This window comes from Triturus cristatus, chromosome 5_2 (genome assembly GCF_964204655.1).
Source record: "Triturus cristatus chromosome 5_2, aTriCri1.1, whole genome shotgun sequence".
Taxonomy (NCBI): domain Eukaryota; kingdom Metazoa; phylum Chordata; class Amphibia; order Caudata; family Salamandridae; genus Triturus; species Triturus cristatus.
Genome location: NC_140588.1, coordinates 501,313,899 through 501,333,821, shown reverse-complemented (window position 1 = coordinate 501,333,821; position 19,923 = coordinate 501,313,899). Strand labels below are relative to the sequence as shown.

Below are 19,923 nucleotides of genomic sequence, written 5' to 3'. Positions count from 1 at the left end.
CCTGCAAAATGTACAACTAGCTCTTACAACTCTGCAAGCAAAGTTTAGCTAACCTACTAGTTTCTGTACCTTTTTTTAAAGCTCCCGTTTCTTCTCAAGAATACATCCTTCAATAAATATTTTAATTTCTGCAATGTTGTCTGGCAGCCTATACATATGGTTTAGATTATCTATTTCTATTCAGATTAGTCCACTGTTTGAAGCTAGCCACGTTGGTCAAACATTTAAAATTGATTACGGTCCCTTTGCAAACCATTTTTCATTTTGACTTCGTGTTTGCTGTACAAAACAACTGTCTAACGCAGCTTTTTTTTCTTCCTCTAGATTAAAAAAATGAACACTGCACCTGCTTCCGAGAATGGACCTTACCCCACAAATCACACAAGACCTTTTTTTTATGCACAACCAACAGCACAACAGCCTTTCCCAAATCCATGGTACCTTGGGCAGGTTTACAATCCATACTGCCTGCCAGCACAAGGTAAGCTAGCAATGACTGCCTTTGATTAGTCTTATCCTGGGAGTGGAAGAACACTGTTAAATTGTTTTGCGATCAACGTACCTGCATATCGAAAAATTAATCGCGTGCAATAGTAGATGTATACTTTTAAAGGGCCTATTCCGTATAAAGAATAAAACCGTTGTCTTTACCAAAGCATGCATCTCTAAGAATTGCCAACAGTGGGCTTTCTAGAATGGTCTGTTTGATGTGCACTTTTGAAATCATTTCATTGAAATAGGTGAGACAAACTTATAATACTGTTGAAGGGCTGTATCTACATCATTCTTTATTTTCTTTTATCCTGGTCTATTACTTCTGCCAGGAGGATTGATCTAATCTATGGAAATGCTTGTCCTATCGAATGTTTAAAAGTGCCCCTGACTGAAAGCAGTCTCGTTTGTCATACGGTGCCCCGCAATTAAATATCTTTTGGTATTTCTCTGTAATACGCAATAAGTATGTAAGGACACCAGAATGAGGGACCATTACCTACTCTTCTCTCCTGCTTATCTCCATTATGTAGTGAAGCCCCTGTGCATCGTAGACACACCCCCTACCAAAATAAAAAGTGCCCATCCCTATCATACCTGCTGTTCTTGTGTCTGTGGACACGGTAGAGTGGGTGCGGCATGCTTGCTTCAGCGAATGCAGGGTTCTTTGTTTGGAGCTTACCGTCTCTTATGGTTTGACTTTTTGCATGACCCGTTGGAGGCATTTGGCTGCAGGATTTCTGCAGGTCAGGGGGCGAGCACGTTGCACGTGCTCCGAGCGGATCAGCTGCTCGTGCAGTGTGGGTGCGCCTGGGGCGGATGATGGCGTTGGTTCTGGGCAAGTCTTGCGTGTTAAGTCCTTGGCAGGGCAGCTTTTCAGCGTCATTTGATCACGACCTGGAGTTCATACGTTGTGTTCTGCTCTGCTGCGACTTTCCTTTGAGCATGAATTTCTCTTGGCAGGCGTAGCGGATGCTGCACAGTGTCCTCGTGGGCCCCTCTGCGCATGTCAGAGTGGTGCTCTGATTGCAGTGTGGACTTGCTAGCTACCAGGAACGGCTGAGCGGCCTAATCCAAGGGAATCCTTGGACTGCGGTGAACCCTGGCCTCGTCGGTTTCTTAACATGCCTGTTGCATCACAGCTTTGGTGGGTCATGACATAGGCGCTGTATTTTGTCTTCACTGTTATGAGTGAAACATTTGTGTACTGCCCAAAATGGCAGTGTCTGCATTCCACGGCATGTGCACCTGAGCCGTGGTTGGCTCCATTTTGATGCTTTCCTTGTTGATAAGCCTGCTTGCTGCTGAGGTCGTTTTTTGGTTTTTTTTGTTCTTTTTTTATACGTTTTGCTGTGCCTGCGGCGCTGGCTGGGCTGTTGCTCCCAATATTTTGGGTAGCGATAGTGGCTTCCTGGGTTGTGCTGTAGTGTTGCTAGCTTACCCGTTTTCTTCAACAGTCCTATTCATGAGTGGGTGGGCATGTTGCCTTGTTCTGTCGCAGTTTAGTGGATTTATTTTTTGGACCGCTTTTAGGCTATTCCTCTTTTGGTGCTGGTGTCAGTTTGCGCTGGGCTCCTGTGAATCGCAAGGTGGAGAGGGGCCCTTAAGGCATTTTTCACGGCCTCTCGTTGGCAGTGAGAATAATTTTGCCACTTGAGTGAATAGGTGATTTTCAGCACACACGCTAAGGTGTGCTGTGCATGGAGTGTGATGACAGTACTTACGGGCTCACAGGCTGGTAACCATTTTGTATGTTACTGAGTATAGCTCAAACGGATCTCTGAAGATGGGGGACCCCTGTAGTCACACATTCGTCAAGGAGAACCTGGCAAAAAAAGTCAATCACTTCACGATTCACATTTCACGGTCCTGAAGAAAGCCTCTTAATTACAGCGAGGCTAAAATCTGTCGACCCTTTTCAGACTAATCTAGCAGATCATTTTAGTCTTCACAGTATCTCACCTTGATTGTAATGTCCAAAGGCCCTTTAAATATAGCACGACTCGTCTGGGCACTTTAAAGGCATTTTTAACCAAAACACTTCACACTCACACCTTCACACAAAAAGCGCTCCACTGTAATCAGGTGTTGTAGCACAGCTGGCTTGTACTTGGCAACCCACATGGGAACCCAATGATTAAGCATGCCACCAACTAGGTTGGTTGGTGAGGGTTCTTTTAATAACCTTAATGGTTTCCTGCACTCTAGTATCCAGTAGCAAGTAGGACATTCCTTATGGAATAACCTACAAATTCGTCCCAAGTTGTTATATTCATTTATTGTGCGGGGGAAGAGTGTTTTTTCTTTTTTTTTTTTTTTCCTTTCTTGCTCTCTCCTTTGTTTAAAGCTACTGTAATACGTACATGAAGTTGTGCCAAAAGGTACTTGGAAATATGACCAGGCATGCATTCCAATCCTTGTTAATAAGACATTATAAAATCTTAACCTGAGACTTTTCCTGTTAAGTTATACTGGCCATCTCAGGTTATTTTGTGAACTCTTGCAGTTGGTGATGCCTGGATCCACTGCAAGGTTGTCAGTGGTATGATTGGTTGCATCACGATGACCTGCCGACCTGTTCAAGTTAACTGTGTTGGCAACAGGCCCTCAGAGGTTAAAGGAAAATGGTACAGAGAAAAGCTGTCTCTGCAGAAACTAGGCTAATGTCGATGCCCCCAGATTTGTCGAGCGTACTATGCAAGAATGAACAAGATTAGAACACTGAGGATACCTGCCCAGGTTAGGAGGTATGTGCTTATCGCAATGGTCTACATAACCTTCTAAATTGATGTCCCTCGGAGAAGAGGTTGGCTGTGACCACTATCATGCAGTCATGTACAGGGTTGTCTTCAGTGGCAGCTTTCTAGAGAGAGCCTGACCTCATGACCTGGAGCCCAAGCCCAACATGGGCCTCGCACTAGCCTGCTGGTAGAGCGTCCCTGTCTGCAGTTCAAAGAAGCCCAATTTGATTGTAGCTTGGGGGGCACATTGGGCAATAGTCACCAGTCCTACTAGGCAAGTCACCAAAATCTTTGGTAAGATTGAACACCCACACCTGAAGTTATCTTCCACCAACCTTTTGGGCCCCTGGTATTCCTGCGCCATATGTTGCCACACAAATGGACTTGTCAATGCACATACTCCTGTGAAGGTGCTGCGAACACTGGCCTGCAAGTTTGTCTATGGCTTTCCTGCTGGGTAACTACTCAAGTCACCCAGGTCGCCCATTTTGTTTTCCATCACGACCATCAAACCCTTTGGTATCTCTGGATTGCCCTCCCTAGTAAGCATCTAACTGAAGCTATGGGTAGATTGGCTGGAGATGTACTTTGCAGCCAGTAGAGTCTAAGGAAAGAGGAGGACCCTTCTCCGACACCTGGTGGGTGAGGACCTATTTGAAATTGTATCTCAAACCTTGTTGAGGCCAACCTGCCTGCCTCACACCTACCAGACCAGGTGACTACCTTTAATATTTTGCCCAGTGGCAAAATGCTTTCTTACTCCAAGATTGACAACTGAACAAAGCGGTGGAAGTACTTACACTCTGCTCAAAGAAAATACCAGCATGTTCATGCTGGCTGCTTAAACTGGTGTTTCAGAGCCCAATTCGAACAAGGTTGCACATTGGCATAGCTGCAGGTTCATATCCTAAAAACTGAGTTATTGGCCTACATCTGTTAGGATGCTCTATCAAACTCTAGTGCTAGTCTCCCACGGGGAGACCGTTTACCGGCAAACCCATCAAATCACATCCTATCAACATAGTCACCAAAACCCCACTCAACCCAAACCGACATGAAAACCAACACCTGTGGGCATTGCAGTGTACGCTTTCCCCACGCTAGTGACGGTCTATCACTAGGCAAGAAATGCGCAGCTTGAGGAAAATTAAACCAGTTTATGAAGGGATCTGGCATCCTGCCTATCCAGGCTTCCCAGAAAGAACTGTCAAAGTTGCACCGATGTTAGCCGGTCCCCCAGTGGATAAAACTGAGGACTAAGAAAATTTAGTACATGCCGTTGACCAAAGATGCCACTTAAAGCGCACACAACCATGCTGCAATGTCCCGGTAGGGGCACCCACCAGTTTAAGACTTTAACACTGGTGCATCGGTCAAAGTCCTGTCCAAAACAATCTTCACATCACTGAAACAGTAAGAATTAAAGCCCACAGATAAAGTATGCTTATGGACATCCAAATCCACTAGCAGGAGTGTTACCTGTGGAAGTTCCATGTTGAAGGCAGCTCAAAAATGTACATTTCAAAAGTGCAAGGATGCACCACAGCTGTCAGACCGCAGAAAGTCTTCATCGGATCAAGTTTGCTACGTCATGCACACTACTAAGCTGGAAAACCTTCTCTAATTGTGATTGTCCCCGTCATCAAATTCTAAAACGAGATGCAAGGTAAGTCCTTCCAGCCAGTTGCTCTCTTGCATCAGTGAGCAGTGTCATCTTTGGCCCAATGTGGTGGAGGATCTGCTACAGAGACTGGAAAGGGTTGATCTTGCTGAATGATTCAACACACCAACTCCATGGGTCTCCAGTCGTCACTATGAAATCCAAATAACCAGGGGACTTGCTGCTGTCTGTGGACATGCACATCTCAGATCAGGCAATTGAGAGAACAGCATATCATGCCAACATTGGATACACTTGTGAATGAAATCTAGTCAAATTTCTGGTTCTCCAACAGATTTCAAGTTTGAGTCCCACCAGCTAATGCCCAACCATGCTTCGTGATATGCCATGACCTTTTCCACACACCTGAGCCCAAAAGGCAATTGAGGTATAACCGGATAGCGGAGGAATGTGAACTCCAGCTGAAACAATGTCCCAATGCATAGCCTTTCTTGTTGCACATGCGTGACCATGCTGGTAGACCCAGAGGTAGCTTTTCAATGCTTGCCCTGAAGACTTTCTCTGCAAACTTAAGAATTTGATAACCGTGAAGTATTACTGAACACCAGGGCACTGTTAACCTACACCCAAATGTACAATTAATTCTGGTTAATCAATCTGCATGACTGATTACAATGGAGGTCTAGAATCAGTGGGAAACTGAACGGTGTGGGAGAAGGAAAGTGTGACTGGAGGACCACTGGGGACACCTACAAACACTGCTCTTTCTTTTACATGTTGAACTGACTATGCAACTCATCCACATGCACACCACCTAAATAATCATGATGCCACCTTGCTGGTTCCGAATCTAAGAGCTGCTTTTGCAGGCTTTCAAAATCTAAACCTTTTATTAAAATGCTGACCTCACCAGGGACTGAATAAATCCGTCTAGATCCATGGGGTGACTAACGCCAAAACCGGTACAAACCGTGGTTCTGCATATGTGAGTGTAGTACCCTCAACATTACACTCCTATCAAATCAACAAACAAACTGCCAGTGCCACTTCTGGCTGGTGACAGTCTCCAACATTCTATGGCTTGGTCATTGCACCGCTGAGAGGGGGCAGTATTCACCTGTAGAGGATGCTTTGGTTGGTCATATCACAACTGAGGCACCCGCCTTTCTGTTCGGGTTTGACTTACTTGTCAGCCCCCCTCTGCTCCGCCGTCCTAATTGCCTCGGGCACAGGAACAACTACAACCATAGGACAACTTGGATGTGCTTCAGAAATCCAATATTCACTGTCCTGAACAGCTGCTGATCTGGTCATCCCACCCGATCAAACATGAATCCTGATCCTTGTGGTAGGGAAGTACCACTTCCAAAACCTGCAAAAGAAAGGTATGTCATCCCCTCCCATCCTAATTTCACAGTCCGTCTTATGAATTTGGGGCCTCCTAAGGGGTAAGACACCCTAGAACAAACATTATGGCAGATGTCATTCCTCACTAACTGGAGCGAACGTCAAACTTGTGGAACAATTTCCATCTTCCCTACAAACTATCATTGACCAACACCAGATCATTCCTGTACAGGTTGAAGTCTCTTGACCGACTCTTTCCTTGCCATGATGACATCCTCACCTGCGGGCGTTAGTGTCCCTACAGATGGTGAGGAATGACCTCCGCTACCATTCTCCCCATGCATAGCAAGCTTAGAGGTCATCCCATCATGGTGTGAAGTGTCAGCCGGTACACCTGTAAGAACAAGCAGATGACCATCAATGTTTGGATGTTCTGTTAGTGTAGCTCTTATCAATTTTGTGAGGATCCTCATACGTTTTTCAGCCTACCCATTCGCCTGGAGCCACCGTGCTGCCACTTTTTTAGGTGCTTTATGTGAACGGTTTGTTAATCTGACACTTCATGTACCTGTAACAGCTGCTTATTATGTTCTTGGGGCTCAGAAGATGCTGTGGGTTGCCATTTGTTTTATGAACGTCTGTATTTTTCCCATGGATAAAATGTTCAGCATTTCGACCTCCAGGTACTTTGAGTGGACTAACTTTTATGGCATGCCACCCATGGGCTAAACTCCAAACATCTGGGCTCACTTTGACCACGGAGACTTCGGGATATTAGTTGAGGACTGACACCAGGTGGGCTCTGGCCACTTATTGCTTGGCATAGGGAACATTCTTTCACTGTTTCCCAACTAGGTCGTCCTATACCATCTATTGCTTTATAGTATTCCACTCAGTGTTCTCACTTCGTTGGTCGCAGCACGCCCCGCCCTGCAGCGGGATGGAAAGAACCCTATGATGAACCATGCCACCATGGGACATCTTGGTGGTTGAGGGTTATTCTAAGAGAACTTTTCCTAAACTATACACAATTGAAAGAGCCTTTTCAGCACAGAGGGAATCTTCTTGGTTGTTTGAAATATCCGGGAGACCATGTATAAAAGGTGAACTGTAACCGGGGCACTCAACAGGGTGAGTATTTTGGTTGTACTTGCTACTGCTCATTTTTAAGGTGTGCAAGTTCTGTATTGCAGTGGAAGCTCAAATCAATCTGTCTGCTTTTGTTAAGCGCAGCACTGTCACCCCTAGAGGTATCTGGATGCTGTGCTGCCATCGAATAGTCAGGTCTTGAGCCTTTCTGAAGTCTGTCAGCAAGGGGGCTGTATGGAGGTGCATGGCATTCCAGGTCCTGGCGGTGATGTAGGTTGGAAACCGCTGTGACTGCAACAAATGGGGTGGGGGGGGGGGGGGTGCAAGGTTGGCAGAGCGCAGGTGTCTGGAGGGTTGGTTGAAGTTAAGTTTCTGATGTAGGAAAGTCCTAGGTCTTGCAGGGCTTTGTCGGCATGCTTGTGGATCTTGAATCTTTTCTCTTCTGTATGGGGAGCCTGTGGAGGTTTCTCAGGTGGGGGGGGGGGGGTGGTGCATTGTGTCTGCGGATGTCCAGGATGATCACAAAACCAGGTGGGTTAAAGGGTCTGAGGGAAGTTTACAGACCAGCACGGATGAGTTTCCCCCCCCCCCCCCCCCACTACTATATCTACGCAATCCAAGAGTCCGCGGGTCTCTTACTAAGAAAAGTGAAAACTGACTGATACAGCACAACAGAACATGAAACTATAAAGGGAGTCCTCTTAAAGAGGACAGGATCCCATCACTCACCAGTGGCATGCTTCATCATATGGGATCTCCTCTTAACTGCAGCCTGGTGCAGTTAAGGAGCTACAACTCCTTGCAGATGTCAAAAGGAGGAGCTCGCGGATGTTTTAAAATGTAAACAGAGGGCTAGATCTACTAAAGATCGATGAAGCTGCATATGGTGTAGTGAGAAAAATGGTGCTGTGTATAAAGTGTGTGTTAAAATTGACTACCGAGAGACCAATATTTATTGGATATCTGTGTGTCCAGGTTAAAAAGCAGTAAAGGCGCGGTCTGAGCAAATAAATGAACGCGTTAGTGACAAATGAGGTCTACATGTTTCAGCCGAATTAGATCAAAGAATGTGATCATGGCTTTCTTCAGGACCTTGGTGTTACTACTGCAACAATTAAGAGGGTGAAAATTACCGCAATCAAAATGTATGAGGAACGATACAACCAACTAGTATACCGAAGTACTTATTTGTAGACAAAACTACAGTGATACTTGGAAATCGCCTGTTGGGGGAAAAAGAGGCACAAATTCACAAGGTGCAAAGTGTCATATCAGTCAGTTTGCCATACAGACTTATTAAAAAAATAATATGCTGTCATGAAAAGGTCTACAATTAACCTTCTTACCCGCATGAAGTCTGGGATCCCGCCCACCGCTCCTGGTAACAACTCAGGGCGTGAGACCACACTCTGTGAAGGAAGATAAAGGAGAACTAGTACTGCGCAAGCATGTAGTTCTAAAATAGCGGTACCCCTAAATGCACCTCCAATGTAGAAAAAAGAAATAGAAATAAAAAGGAAGTCACTGAGAGGCTGTCGTCTGTTAAACGATAAGTAACAGCCCTCATTTGACCAGAACAGTGGCCATAACAAAAATGACCAGTGAAAAGGGAGCTGCTGGTATAGTGGATATAGTAATAGTACTACCCACTCTCTGAAATCGGGTTAGTGGGTAAACTAAAAGTATTTAGTTCTTACATAGATCGCAGTTGTAAAAAAAAAAATTTTAAAAAAATCTTCTTAAAGCAATCTCTCGCTCACTAGTCGAAAGCCAGTAGTGTGATCAATAGACGGGAGAGATGAAACAGCAAGTAAGCAGGCCAAACCAAGTCAAGAACGGGGCTGCTCACAATGGCTGCATTGTACTAACATAAGCCAAATGGTAAATACGGAGACACGGTGAGGTCTGAATGCACAAAGATATACATATGTAAAACTAGCTAGCAAGCCGCTGCTGCTCCTGCTTACTTGTCCGTCGTTACCCCGGGCGTTCTTCCTGGTTGATCCCAGCGGTAACCGAACAGGCGCGAATGCGGCATATATGTTAGTAAGGAAGTGGCATCACTTGTGGAAAGGTGTGAGGGGCAGGCGCGTTGGCACGTCACAGAACGTTAGGAGGGGTCGTCCATTTCTCTACGTACATGCAAGCGCGTCTGGTACAAGGACCATGGGAAATGTAGTACCGGTCCTGAATACCCAGAATAACTTTCTCAACTTTACAATGGAATCCAGTAAGCTGAGTTTGCTGTTATTAGATCTTCTGATCGTTCCATCAGACAGGGGCCTTGAAAGCAAACTCCATACCAAACCCATGTCTAGAAACTCCCTTCTTACGTACGATAGCTTCCATCCGAAGGCACTGCGGGCAGACTTGCCCTTTGGACAGTTCCTGAGGTTGAGAAGAAATTGTTCTACCAATGAGAACTTCAGGAAACATGCTGATATACTGTCTCGTAATCTCCAGGCCAGGAAATACCCTCAAAGACTCATACGACCATCTTACAAACGAGCTGCAAATAACAATCGCGAAGCTTTGCTAGAACCCTCTGTATCCAAAGCACCACTTGAGATTGACTTGTGTTAACACCTTTAGCACCCAATCGAATCAAAATCAAGAGTGCGCGAAAACACTGGCGCATTTTAAACATAGGACAAGACCAATTAGCCCCTCCTTTGTTCTCTTTTAAGAGGCGCTAATTTGCGTGATACATTAGTCCACAAATGACCTAGGAATGAAGTGACTCCTTTACCTAACACTCTTTGGAACACGCCGCCTGTACAGGGACATTATCCCTGTGGCAGCTAAGCAGTGTGTCCACAAACCAAACACTACTGAAATCAATATTGGAACTGCAAAACCATGGAGACAAACCAAACACCAATTGTAACCGGGAGAAGGTGATTTATTTAATTACATGCCCATGCCACAAACAAATGTCGGCATGACTAGAAAGATCAAGCTGAGAATTATGGAACATAAAAGCACCATCAGGTGCAGGAAACAATCTACTCGCTTGACCAACCATTTTCTGGAATCTAATCAAACCTGAAGAGGTCTTTAGGACCGTTCTTGAGCAACCGTACATTCCTTCGCATGTCACGGACGTGTCCAACTTCGTGTTAAAAAAAGAACAACATTGGGTGTTTAAGTTGCATAGTGATGTGGTTGGGCTCAACAATGCTATTCCCTGGACTTTGATGCGATAGAACTGTATCCACATACATTCATAACACTGATCTTCCACCTAGGAACCACTATAGTTTTGTGATATCGTCTACACCTCTAGAACTGAGTCACAAGTAGGGTCCTGCCATTTAACTTTGATTCACACTGGCATGTTCTGGAACCATTAGACCACTCGCTGTCACTTGATCTTTGTTCAGTGACTGAGATGGTTTTGGCTTTTACCCTATCCCGAGCTTATGATAGAGGCATTCATAGCGTTTATTGCATGTTATCTTAACACAAGTATATTTCACTGTAATGTACACATCTGACCAATTATTGTTTTTCTCGTTTGGTAGATTCAGCGTACATCATGCGCTTTACCACCGCAAGCACATCACTCTGCTTTCAGCTTTTATGGTGGGTAGCCCAGCGCACTTATGCTGAGCTAGATTTCGATTTTTGGTAACACCAATCAAGTATTCGCGTCGTTGGGACTCTGCTTAAACATGATCCTAACACGTCAGGACCAAGACTACATTTCCCTGGTCCTTGCACCAGACGCTTTTACATTCACGCAGAACTAGACTTGAATTATATCCATTTCTTATCATAATTGAATAGAGTTTTCGCGTTATTGGGACGCTGTTCAAACATCTCCACGCTTTAAGGACCAGTACTACATTTCCCATGGTCCTTGTACCAGACGTGCTTGCATGTACGTAGAGCAATGGACAACCCCTCCTGATGTCATGTGACACGCTAACAAGCCTGCCCCCGCGCCTTTCCACTAGTGATGCTACTTCCTTACTAACATATATGCCGCACTCGCGCCTGTTCGGTTACCGCTGGGAGCAACCAGGAAGAACACCCGGGGTAACGACTGACAGGGGAGCGGCAGCGGCTTGCTAGCTAGTTTTGCGTATGTATATCTATGTGCATTCAGACCTCACCGTGTCTCTGTATTTACCATTTGGCTTATGTTAGTACAATGCAGCCATTGTGAGCAGCCCCTTTCTTGACTTTGTTTGGCCTTCTTACTTGCTGTTTAATCTCTCCCGTCTATTGATCACCCTACTGGCTTTCGACTAGTGAGCGGGAGATGGCTTTAAGAAGATTTTTTAATAATTGCGATCTATGTAAGAACTAAATACTGTTTGTTTGCCTACTAACCCGATTTCAGAGTGGGTAGTACTATTACTATATCCACTATACCAGCAGCTCCCTTTTCATTGGTCATTTTTGTTGTTCTGGCCACTGTTCTGGTCAAATGAGGGCTGTTACTTATCGTTTAACAGATGAGTCTTTCTCAGTGACTTCCTTTTTTTTTCTATTCCTTTTTTCTATATTGGAGATGCCATTTAGGGGTACCGCTATTTTAGAACTACATGCATGCGCAGTACTAGTTGTCCTTTATTTATTTTCCTTCACAGAGCGTTGCCTCACGCCCTGAGTTGTTACCAGGAGCGGTGGGCGGGATCCCCGACCTCATGCAGGTAAGAAGGTTGGTTGTAGACCTTTTAATGACAGCATATTTTTTTAATAAGTCTGTATGGCAAACTGACTGATATGACACTTTGCACCTTGTGAATTTGTGCCTTTTTTCTCTTTTTCCCAACAGGTGATTTCCAATTATCCCTGTAGTTTTGTCTACAAATAAGTACGTAGGTATACTAGTTGGTTGTATCGTTCATCATACATTTTGATTGTGGGAATTTTCACCCTCCTAATAATAATTGTTGCAGTAGTAACGTACTATGGTCCTGAAGAAAGCCATGATCACATTCTTTGATCTAATTTGGCTTAAACATGTAGACCTCATTCGTCACTACCGCATTCGTTTATTTGCTCAGACCGCGCCTTTACTGCTTTTTAACCTTGACACCACGAGTTATCCAATAAACCTATTTTTCTCTCGGTAGTCAATTTTAAAACACTGCACCATTTTTCTCACTACACCATATGCAGCTTAATTGATCTTTAGTAGATCTAACCTTCTGTTTACATTTTGAAACCTCGTGAGCTCCTCCTTTTGACATCTGCAAGGAGTTGTAGCTCCTTTACTACACCAGGCTGCAGTTAAGAGGAGATCCATATGATTAAGCATGCCACTTCGGTGGGTGATGGGATCCTGTCCTCTTTAAGAGGACTCCCTTTATAGTTTCATGTTCTGTTGTGCTGCATCAGTCAGTTTTCACTTTTCTTAGTAAGACTCTTAGATTGTGTAGATGTCCAGGATGAGTCTGCTGGAGTGTTCTGTATGGTCTGGAACCTTCTGAGGAGCCTGGTGGAGATGCCGGCATATAGTGTTGTCGTAGTCTAGGTGGCTGTTGACAAGGGCCTGAGTGACTGTCTCTCTGACGTTGGTTGGGATCCACCTGAAGATTGTGCAGAGTATGCGAAGTGTGTGGAAGCAGGAGGTGGAGACTGCAATAAATTGTAGTTTTATGGTCAGTTGACTGTAGGGGATGATCGCTAAGTTATGTGCATGGTCTGTAGGTGTGGGGATTGGTTCAAGATGAGCTGGCCACCAGCTTTGTCCCAGGCAGAGGTGATGTTCCAGAGGGTCTGTAGTTCCGTCTTGTCAGTTGAGTGTGAGACTGTTTTCTCTCATCCAGTTGGCTACGTCAGTCATGGGGTTGGAAAAGTTGGTTTTGGCATGGTCCTCGGTGAGCAAGAGGATTAGTTGTCGTCAGCGTGAATTATGGTGAGGCTGTGGGATCGGATTATGCCTGCAAAAGGGGGTGGGGGGGGTTTGGAAATGTTGAACAGGGTGGGGCTGATGGATAATCCTTGGGGTAGGTTGCAAATATCTGGGTGCGTAGGTGAAAGGGGGGCAGCCTGATGCTCTCTGTCCCCTGTGAGGAATGAGACGATCTACTTTAAGTCTTGCTGTATGCCCGTGTTAAGTTTGTTGATGAGGGTGCTGTGGGAGACTGAACGATGCAAGGTCTAGGAGGATGAGGGCCGCAATTTCTCCGGTCGGAGTGTTCTGATGTTGCTAATGGATATTTGTACCTTAATATTTACTAGGAGAACTCTGCACTTGGAACTTCAAATGGTTTCATGGCTTCGCTAGTGTAGGTCACCAACCATATATATCCAGTAATGTCGTATTTTTGGAACCAGGTTCACTACCCTTTTCTGCAAAAGAGTACTATTCTATCATCCGGTTCCTGTCATGACTTCCCCTTCACAACCCCATCTACGTTGGATAGTGCGTTTGCCTAGAATCGGATTTGGATAAATATATGCCTAATATATACTACTGACCCTTTTTCATTGCCATCCATTACCAGCTTTGACTCCTGTTGAAATGCCAAAGCCCATTAATTTAATACTGAAGCTGTGATGCTCAATAGAATTTTCTTAAATACTGACTGGAAACTTGCCTCAAATTCCATTGGTGTAAAGGTACACTGGATATGGATAACCTCGGCCCCATCTGCGCGGGAGGATCAAACATCCGTTTCAGCCACACCACCCAGCCCCCCCTGGACGGACCACCACTGCGTCCATTTCACATTCAACACCACCGCCGCACCCAAGACCGCCCTGCGCCCGCCATGACGGAACTGGGGTAAGGTCACAGAAGAACACCTAAACTCTGCCCTCCTCAAAGGATCGTCCCCCCCCCCCCCCCCCCCCCAAGCTACGACCAACACCAACTCCGCAGCCAGGGAATTCCACCGCTGGGTCTCCTGCTGCGCCGACAAGCTGGCACCTCTTCGCCGCACCGCCAGACAACGCCTGCTGAAGGCTGCCTGGTTCACCACCGAACTCCATGAAGCCAGACGCTCCTGCAGACGCTTGGAGAAAACCTGGCGGAACCAGAAGACCACGAAGCACGAAACAACCACGAGCACCCTGAAGGACTACCACCAGCGTATAAGGGACACCAAAAGGACTTTCATCAGAGACTAAGTCAAGACCAACGCATCCACCGTCAAGGAACTGTTCAATGTAATTCAGCAGTTCGCAAAACCCACCTGCGAAGCCACGGACATCACACCCTCCCAGGAACTCTGCAACAAACTCCGCTCCTACTTCCACCTGAAGATCAAGGCCCTCTACAACAACTTCAGCGAGCCAGCAGAAGACAGCCCCACACCTCCCACCACCGCTGAGAAGCCTACTATCACCGCCTGGGCATCTGCGTCCATTGAGCTCATCACCTCAACCATGAAGAAGACACACTTAGGAGCCCAAACCAACCCCTGCCCCCCTCACATCTTCCACAGGGCCACCGCTGTCATCGCACCCGAACTAGGATGGACATTAAACTCCTCCCTCAGATCCGGCATCTGCCCAGACTGGAAACGTGCGGAAATGAAACCGCTCCTCAAACCTACGGCCGACCCAACTGACCTGAAGAACTACTGGTCAATCTCTCTCTCCTCACCTTTTGGCGAACTCCATCCTAGACTCCTCCCAGTCTGGCTTCTGCAGCACCGAGACCGCCCTCCTCGCTGCCACTGACTATATCCGCATGCTGCTAGACCAGGGACACACCACAGCCCTCGTCCTCCTAGACATCTCTGCAGCTTTCGATACAGTCTCACATCGCACGCTAGCCACCAGACTCCACCTCAGGAATACAGGGATCTGCCCTCGACTGGATCCAATCCTTCCTCTCCGGCAGAACCCAGAGGATCAGACTCCAGACTCCACCCCCCTCCCCCCACCCCTCTCCAACCCCACTGACATCTGCGGAGTACCCCAAGGATCGTCACTCAGCCCAACGCTCTTAAACATCTACATGGCCCCATCGCTGCCATTGTCGGACAGCACGGGCTCTGCATCGTATCCTACGCCAACGACACTCTGCTCATCCTCCCATCACCAAGAACCCAGAAGACACCAAACTCTGCTTCCAGGAAGGAATGAGAGATTTAGCAGCCTGGATGAAGGGTAGCTGTGTGAAGCTCAACTCTGAAGACAGGTCCTCATCCTTTGACCCTGCACCTCAGCATGGAACACCTGGTGGCCCCCCACCCACCCTGACGGACCATTCCCGGAACATCGGCATAATCCTAGACTCCTCCCTCACCATGAACCGCCAGATCAACGCAGTCCTGTCCACCAGTTTCAACTGCCTCCGCATCCTCCGTAAGACCTTCAAATGGATCCCCCCCCCCCGACTGCAGAAAGAGTCACCCAAGCACTAATAACCAGCAGAATAGACTGCGGCAACGCCCTCTACGCCGGAATCAACAAAACTCTGCTACGCAAGCTCAACCAGCCAGAACGCCGCTGCCAGGCTAGTCGTAGGGACTCTGTGCCACAAGCATATGACCCAAACCTACCAAGCCTCCACTGGTTCCCCGTCTAGAAGAGGGTCCCCTTCAAACTCCTCACCCACGCCTACAAATCCCTCAACTTCGGCCCCAAATACCTCAACGACCGAGTAGGTTTCCACGTACCCAAGAGGAACCTCCGCTCCGCCGACCTCGCCCTGGCAGAGGTTCCCCGCATCTGCAGAAAGAGAACCAGCTTTACACGTTCAGGAAGGACCTAAAGACCGGGCACTTCGACTGACCCGGCCCTGCTGAACCTCGTCCTTCTCACACAACCCCCCCCCCCAGCACCCTGAGACATTCACAGGTGAGTAGCGCGCTCTATAAACCTCTGTTTGATACCATGAGGTTGACTTAAAGATGCAGTTCTATCGTATCACCTATTGAATCAGCTGTTTTTTTCCATATCTATTTGGGTTTGTAGCAGCAAATGGGTTTCCCTGTAGACTTTCGTAAAATGTGTAAGTGCTGGTTTATTTGGATTTGACAACAATTTTGCTACAAAAAAAAGGATTCTAATGTAAATTAACCAAAATATATAAATTGTGGCCCAGGCTCCAGTGTGGATCACCAAAATGATTAAGAGATTAACATTGCTCCCAGTCCACCCAGAGAAGCACTTTATAACCTCCAAATTTGTCACTGAGAAAATACCACAAAGGGAGATCACAGTAGTATTGTCCTTCACCTCTCCTAATTCTGTATCTTCTTTGATCAGTCATGCTCAGGACCTGGCTGATAAACTCCCCAGTTATTTGGAAGAGAAGACAAAATACCACTCAAACTTTTTCTCTTGCATTTTGCACTCTGCACTTTGAGGACACGGTATTTTGTGTTAAAGTAGATAAACCAAAATGGTGACGCGTAAACTACAAAAACTTGTAGTTGACTCCCTATGTAGCACTATTGATTCTTATCTAGTGCGTGCGGTTAGCGCAATTAATGTTGAAATTGATAGAGCGGAACTCTGCCTTTCGTTAGGAGCAGGTATGACGACAGAAGACTTGGTCGGAGTGGGTAGTGGGAAAAACCTAGCAATAGAATACTCGGGAGTTCCCTGTAATAAACAAGGCACCTCACTAATAATAGAGTATAGGGAATCAAGGTACAGGTCCACATACGCAGACTGGTGCACCACGATTACATTCGCCAAGTGGATCACCCACTGCAAAAAGAGGCTGCAAAAAGAGCCAAACAGACTGGGAATAATAAACCAGAAAGGACCACCACAGAATGACAGTTGAGGTACGTGCAGATCTCCCCACCAAGGGCCCTTAGCTGATTTACAAACCACACAAATTGTAGCCCTTGTAGCACAAAATCTAGAATTATTAACCACTTTATAATCAATTAGGAAAACTAAATGGAGAAATAGTTAAGCTTAGTGACATATTAAAGAGTATTGATGATACCAGGTAAAAGACGAATGCAGCACAGGGTGGATTTGTTGAACAACCACCACCAATGTGGTAACTAGCACATTAGCTATCAGTAATAGGGATCGTGAGGGCCAAGGAAAAGCAATTGGGAGTAAAAATGGTCCCAATGGGGTCTTAACTCGCCTTCAATAGAGCGAGACCCCAACCAATCAACCATGCTTTACTAGAAGAGATAGGACAGAGGATTCAGACTATCTCAAATCCTCTCCAGCTAGGAGAGATGAGGGCTCATGAGGGAAGAACTGGCATCTCTATAAATTAACACCCCAAATGCTGTCCATATGTGACCTTTATGGTGAACGTACATCGGTTAAAGCCAGGCCAAAGGGAATCTGACCATAATTAAAAAAAAATAGTGGTTCACTGGCTAAATAAGAACTGTGGTTATCCAGTGGGCTGTGCAGATCAGATACTCTTAACTAGAAAAGTAAGCTGGATTGGCCCCCTAGATAAGAATTTTCAAGGAGACCGTAAAATCAATTTTAGAAGCCCTAATTGGGCGAGGAACACTCTGGAAAGAGCAGTTGCACCGTCCTACCATGACCCCAATGTGTCCTTCTTACCCCTTGGCTTTTCCTATAGACACCTACTGCCTATATATAACCGGGGAGGTGATTGGGGGGGCCACCTAGTGTGAATTCTGTAGTGCTAGCTCATCCACTATACGCACTATCGGTGTCTAAAAGATTCCAAGCCCTTCGCACACTCCATGAAAATGATTGACCTAGTATTGCCTGTCTACACAGTATGGAAGTTGGACACGATGGAGGGGTGACGGGAGACGGCATCAAATGTTAAGTCATTAATAACTATGCTTAACTCCCCCTTAAATATAACAAGCCCACCACTAGTGCCCCCATATACAAGCGAGGAGGATGAAAGAATATGTGAACACCTTGATGATACAGGGAACTTGCCAGTAAATGGCTATACAATTGTCACATGGAATATAGCCGGACTGGCTAGTAAAAAGGATTCACTAGGTTGGACAGATTTTATTAATAAACCTGACATCTGTATGCAAGAAACATGGAGCACAGATCAAGTAAATTTTGAAGGGTTTACCTCTTATGATTTGCCAGCATCACCCTCTCCTGTAGGTAGAACAAAAGGTGGGTTGTTAATTCTTTTGTCAAATAAACTCCCTGTGGTGGTTGAGTGATCAAAACAGGAGACCACTCAGATACTGTGGTTGTGCTGCAAAGATTATTAGGATGTCCTCCTGGTCCATTTTTATAACCATGTTTTTGATTCAACTCTCCACAATGTAGTCCTTGAATTGGAAAAAGGGCTAGATAATTTGGTCAAAGTAGTGAATACTAATTTTGCAATCGTGTGGGTAGGGGATTTTAACACGCATATGCCCATTGTACATGACTAAAGTCTGCGGGCACGAGCGACGAAGGGGACGGCTGTATACACTTAACACATAATTATGGAGGTACCTTAACACAATGATGGCAAAATGACCTTGATTTAATACAATGTGCACGTGATGGCAATGGTGGAGTGATACCATCCTACATTGGAAGAAATGCCAACACAACGATTAACCATGTTTTAATATCCACAAGTATTGTACATTTATGTTATGCGCCGTGGATTGCACAACTGTTACTTAGTGATCATAATTGTATTATAATGCTAATGATACGGGGCAACAAATTTGTGTTCCAACAAAGACATTGGTAACATTACCCCGATCAGACCAAATGGTACAAGAATCGAATGGTACAGGATTGACCCAGGCAAAGATTTAAATAAGTTATAAAATGTGGTGTGGTGATTTTTGATTGCCTTAAAGTAGATGTTAACCCTACAATGCTACTAACTAATTTTTGTAAAATCAATGACCTTATTGAAAAGTTAAGGACCTCACCTTGTAGAGGCAAACCTACCCAAAGTAGGGGATGGTTCAACCATACATGCACCCAGGCCCTGAACCAACTAAAACAGGTCCTTAGTAGCAGACCTATGAATAAGGAATTAGTTAAACTTAATATCCAACTATAAGTCAGCCCTTCCAATGAGGAAAAGGGAGCTCCAGGAGGAGGCGTGGGATGAATTATCCCTGGCAGCGAATAAATCTAATAACCAGCCTTTCTGGGAAACTGTCAATTCACCATTTCTCAAATGAATCTTTTCTGGAATTACTGTCCCATGTTAGCTGTGAAGAATGGATGCTACATTTTCTGTGTTTTTTAATCCATCTGACCAGGATATGTTTAGACCCCCCCCCCCCCACCCACCTGCATAACAGATTGCAAGTGGCCAATTATTCCCCTAAATATCATGCTTGATGAGGTCCAGTTAGGAATAAGGGGTGGTAATGAAGGAAAAGCCCCGGGCCCTGACGGGGTCCCAATAGATGTCTATAAAACGGTGCCGGATCTATGGGGACCAAAGCTCACTAGAGTTAAACTCTGCAATAACCAAGGGCACACCACCCACTTGGTTGTTATTCTCATTTATAAAAAAGGAAATAAATCCGAAGCTAAACATTATTGCCTTATCTCTGTTAGACTCCTCAGTAAGTGATGAGTAGAGTTTTATTAGCAAGATTGGAGGAGTGGGTAACGGAGAACGAGATTTTCTCGCAGGCACAATATGGTTTTAGAAGAGGGTTGGGTACGACAGAGCAATGTATGTATTTAGTGCTTTAATAGGTAAATATACGTGCGCCAAACAAGGGAGTCTATATTTGTTTTGCAAACCTCAGCAGTGCTTTTGAC

General features: G+C 45.6%; 1 protein-coding gene across 3 annotated transcripts in view; it reads left to right on the top strand.

Moving 5' to 3' along the window:
• Positions 1 to 19,923, top strand: part of LOC146823212 (uncharacterized) — a 216,136-nt gene that overhangs the window by 100,248 nt on the left and 95,965 nt on the right. For all 3 annotated transcript variants that reach the window (XM_085607500.1, XM_085607503.1, XM_085607502.1), the window contains exon 2: positions 325 to 481. In XM_085607500.1, the coding sequence (XP_085463626.1) occupies positions 334 to 481 (148 nt within the window). In that variant the 5' untranslated portion in view covers positions 325 to 333. The remainder of the gene's footprint in view (positions 1 to 324; positions 482 to 19,923) is intronic.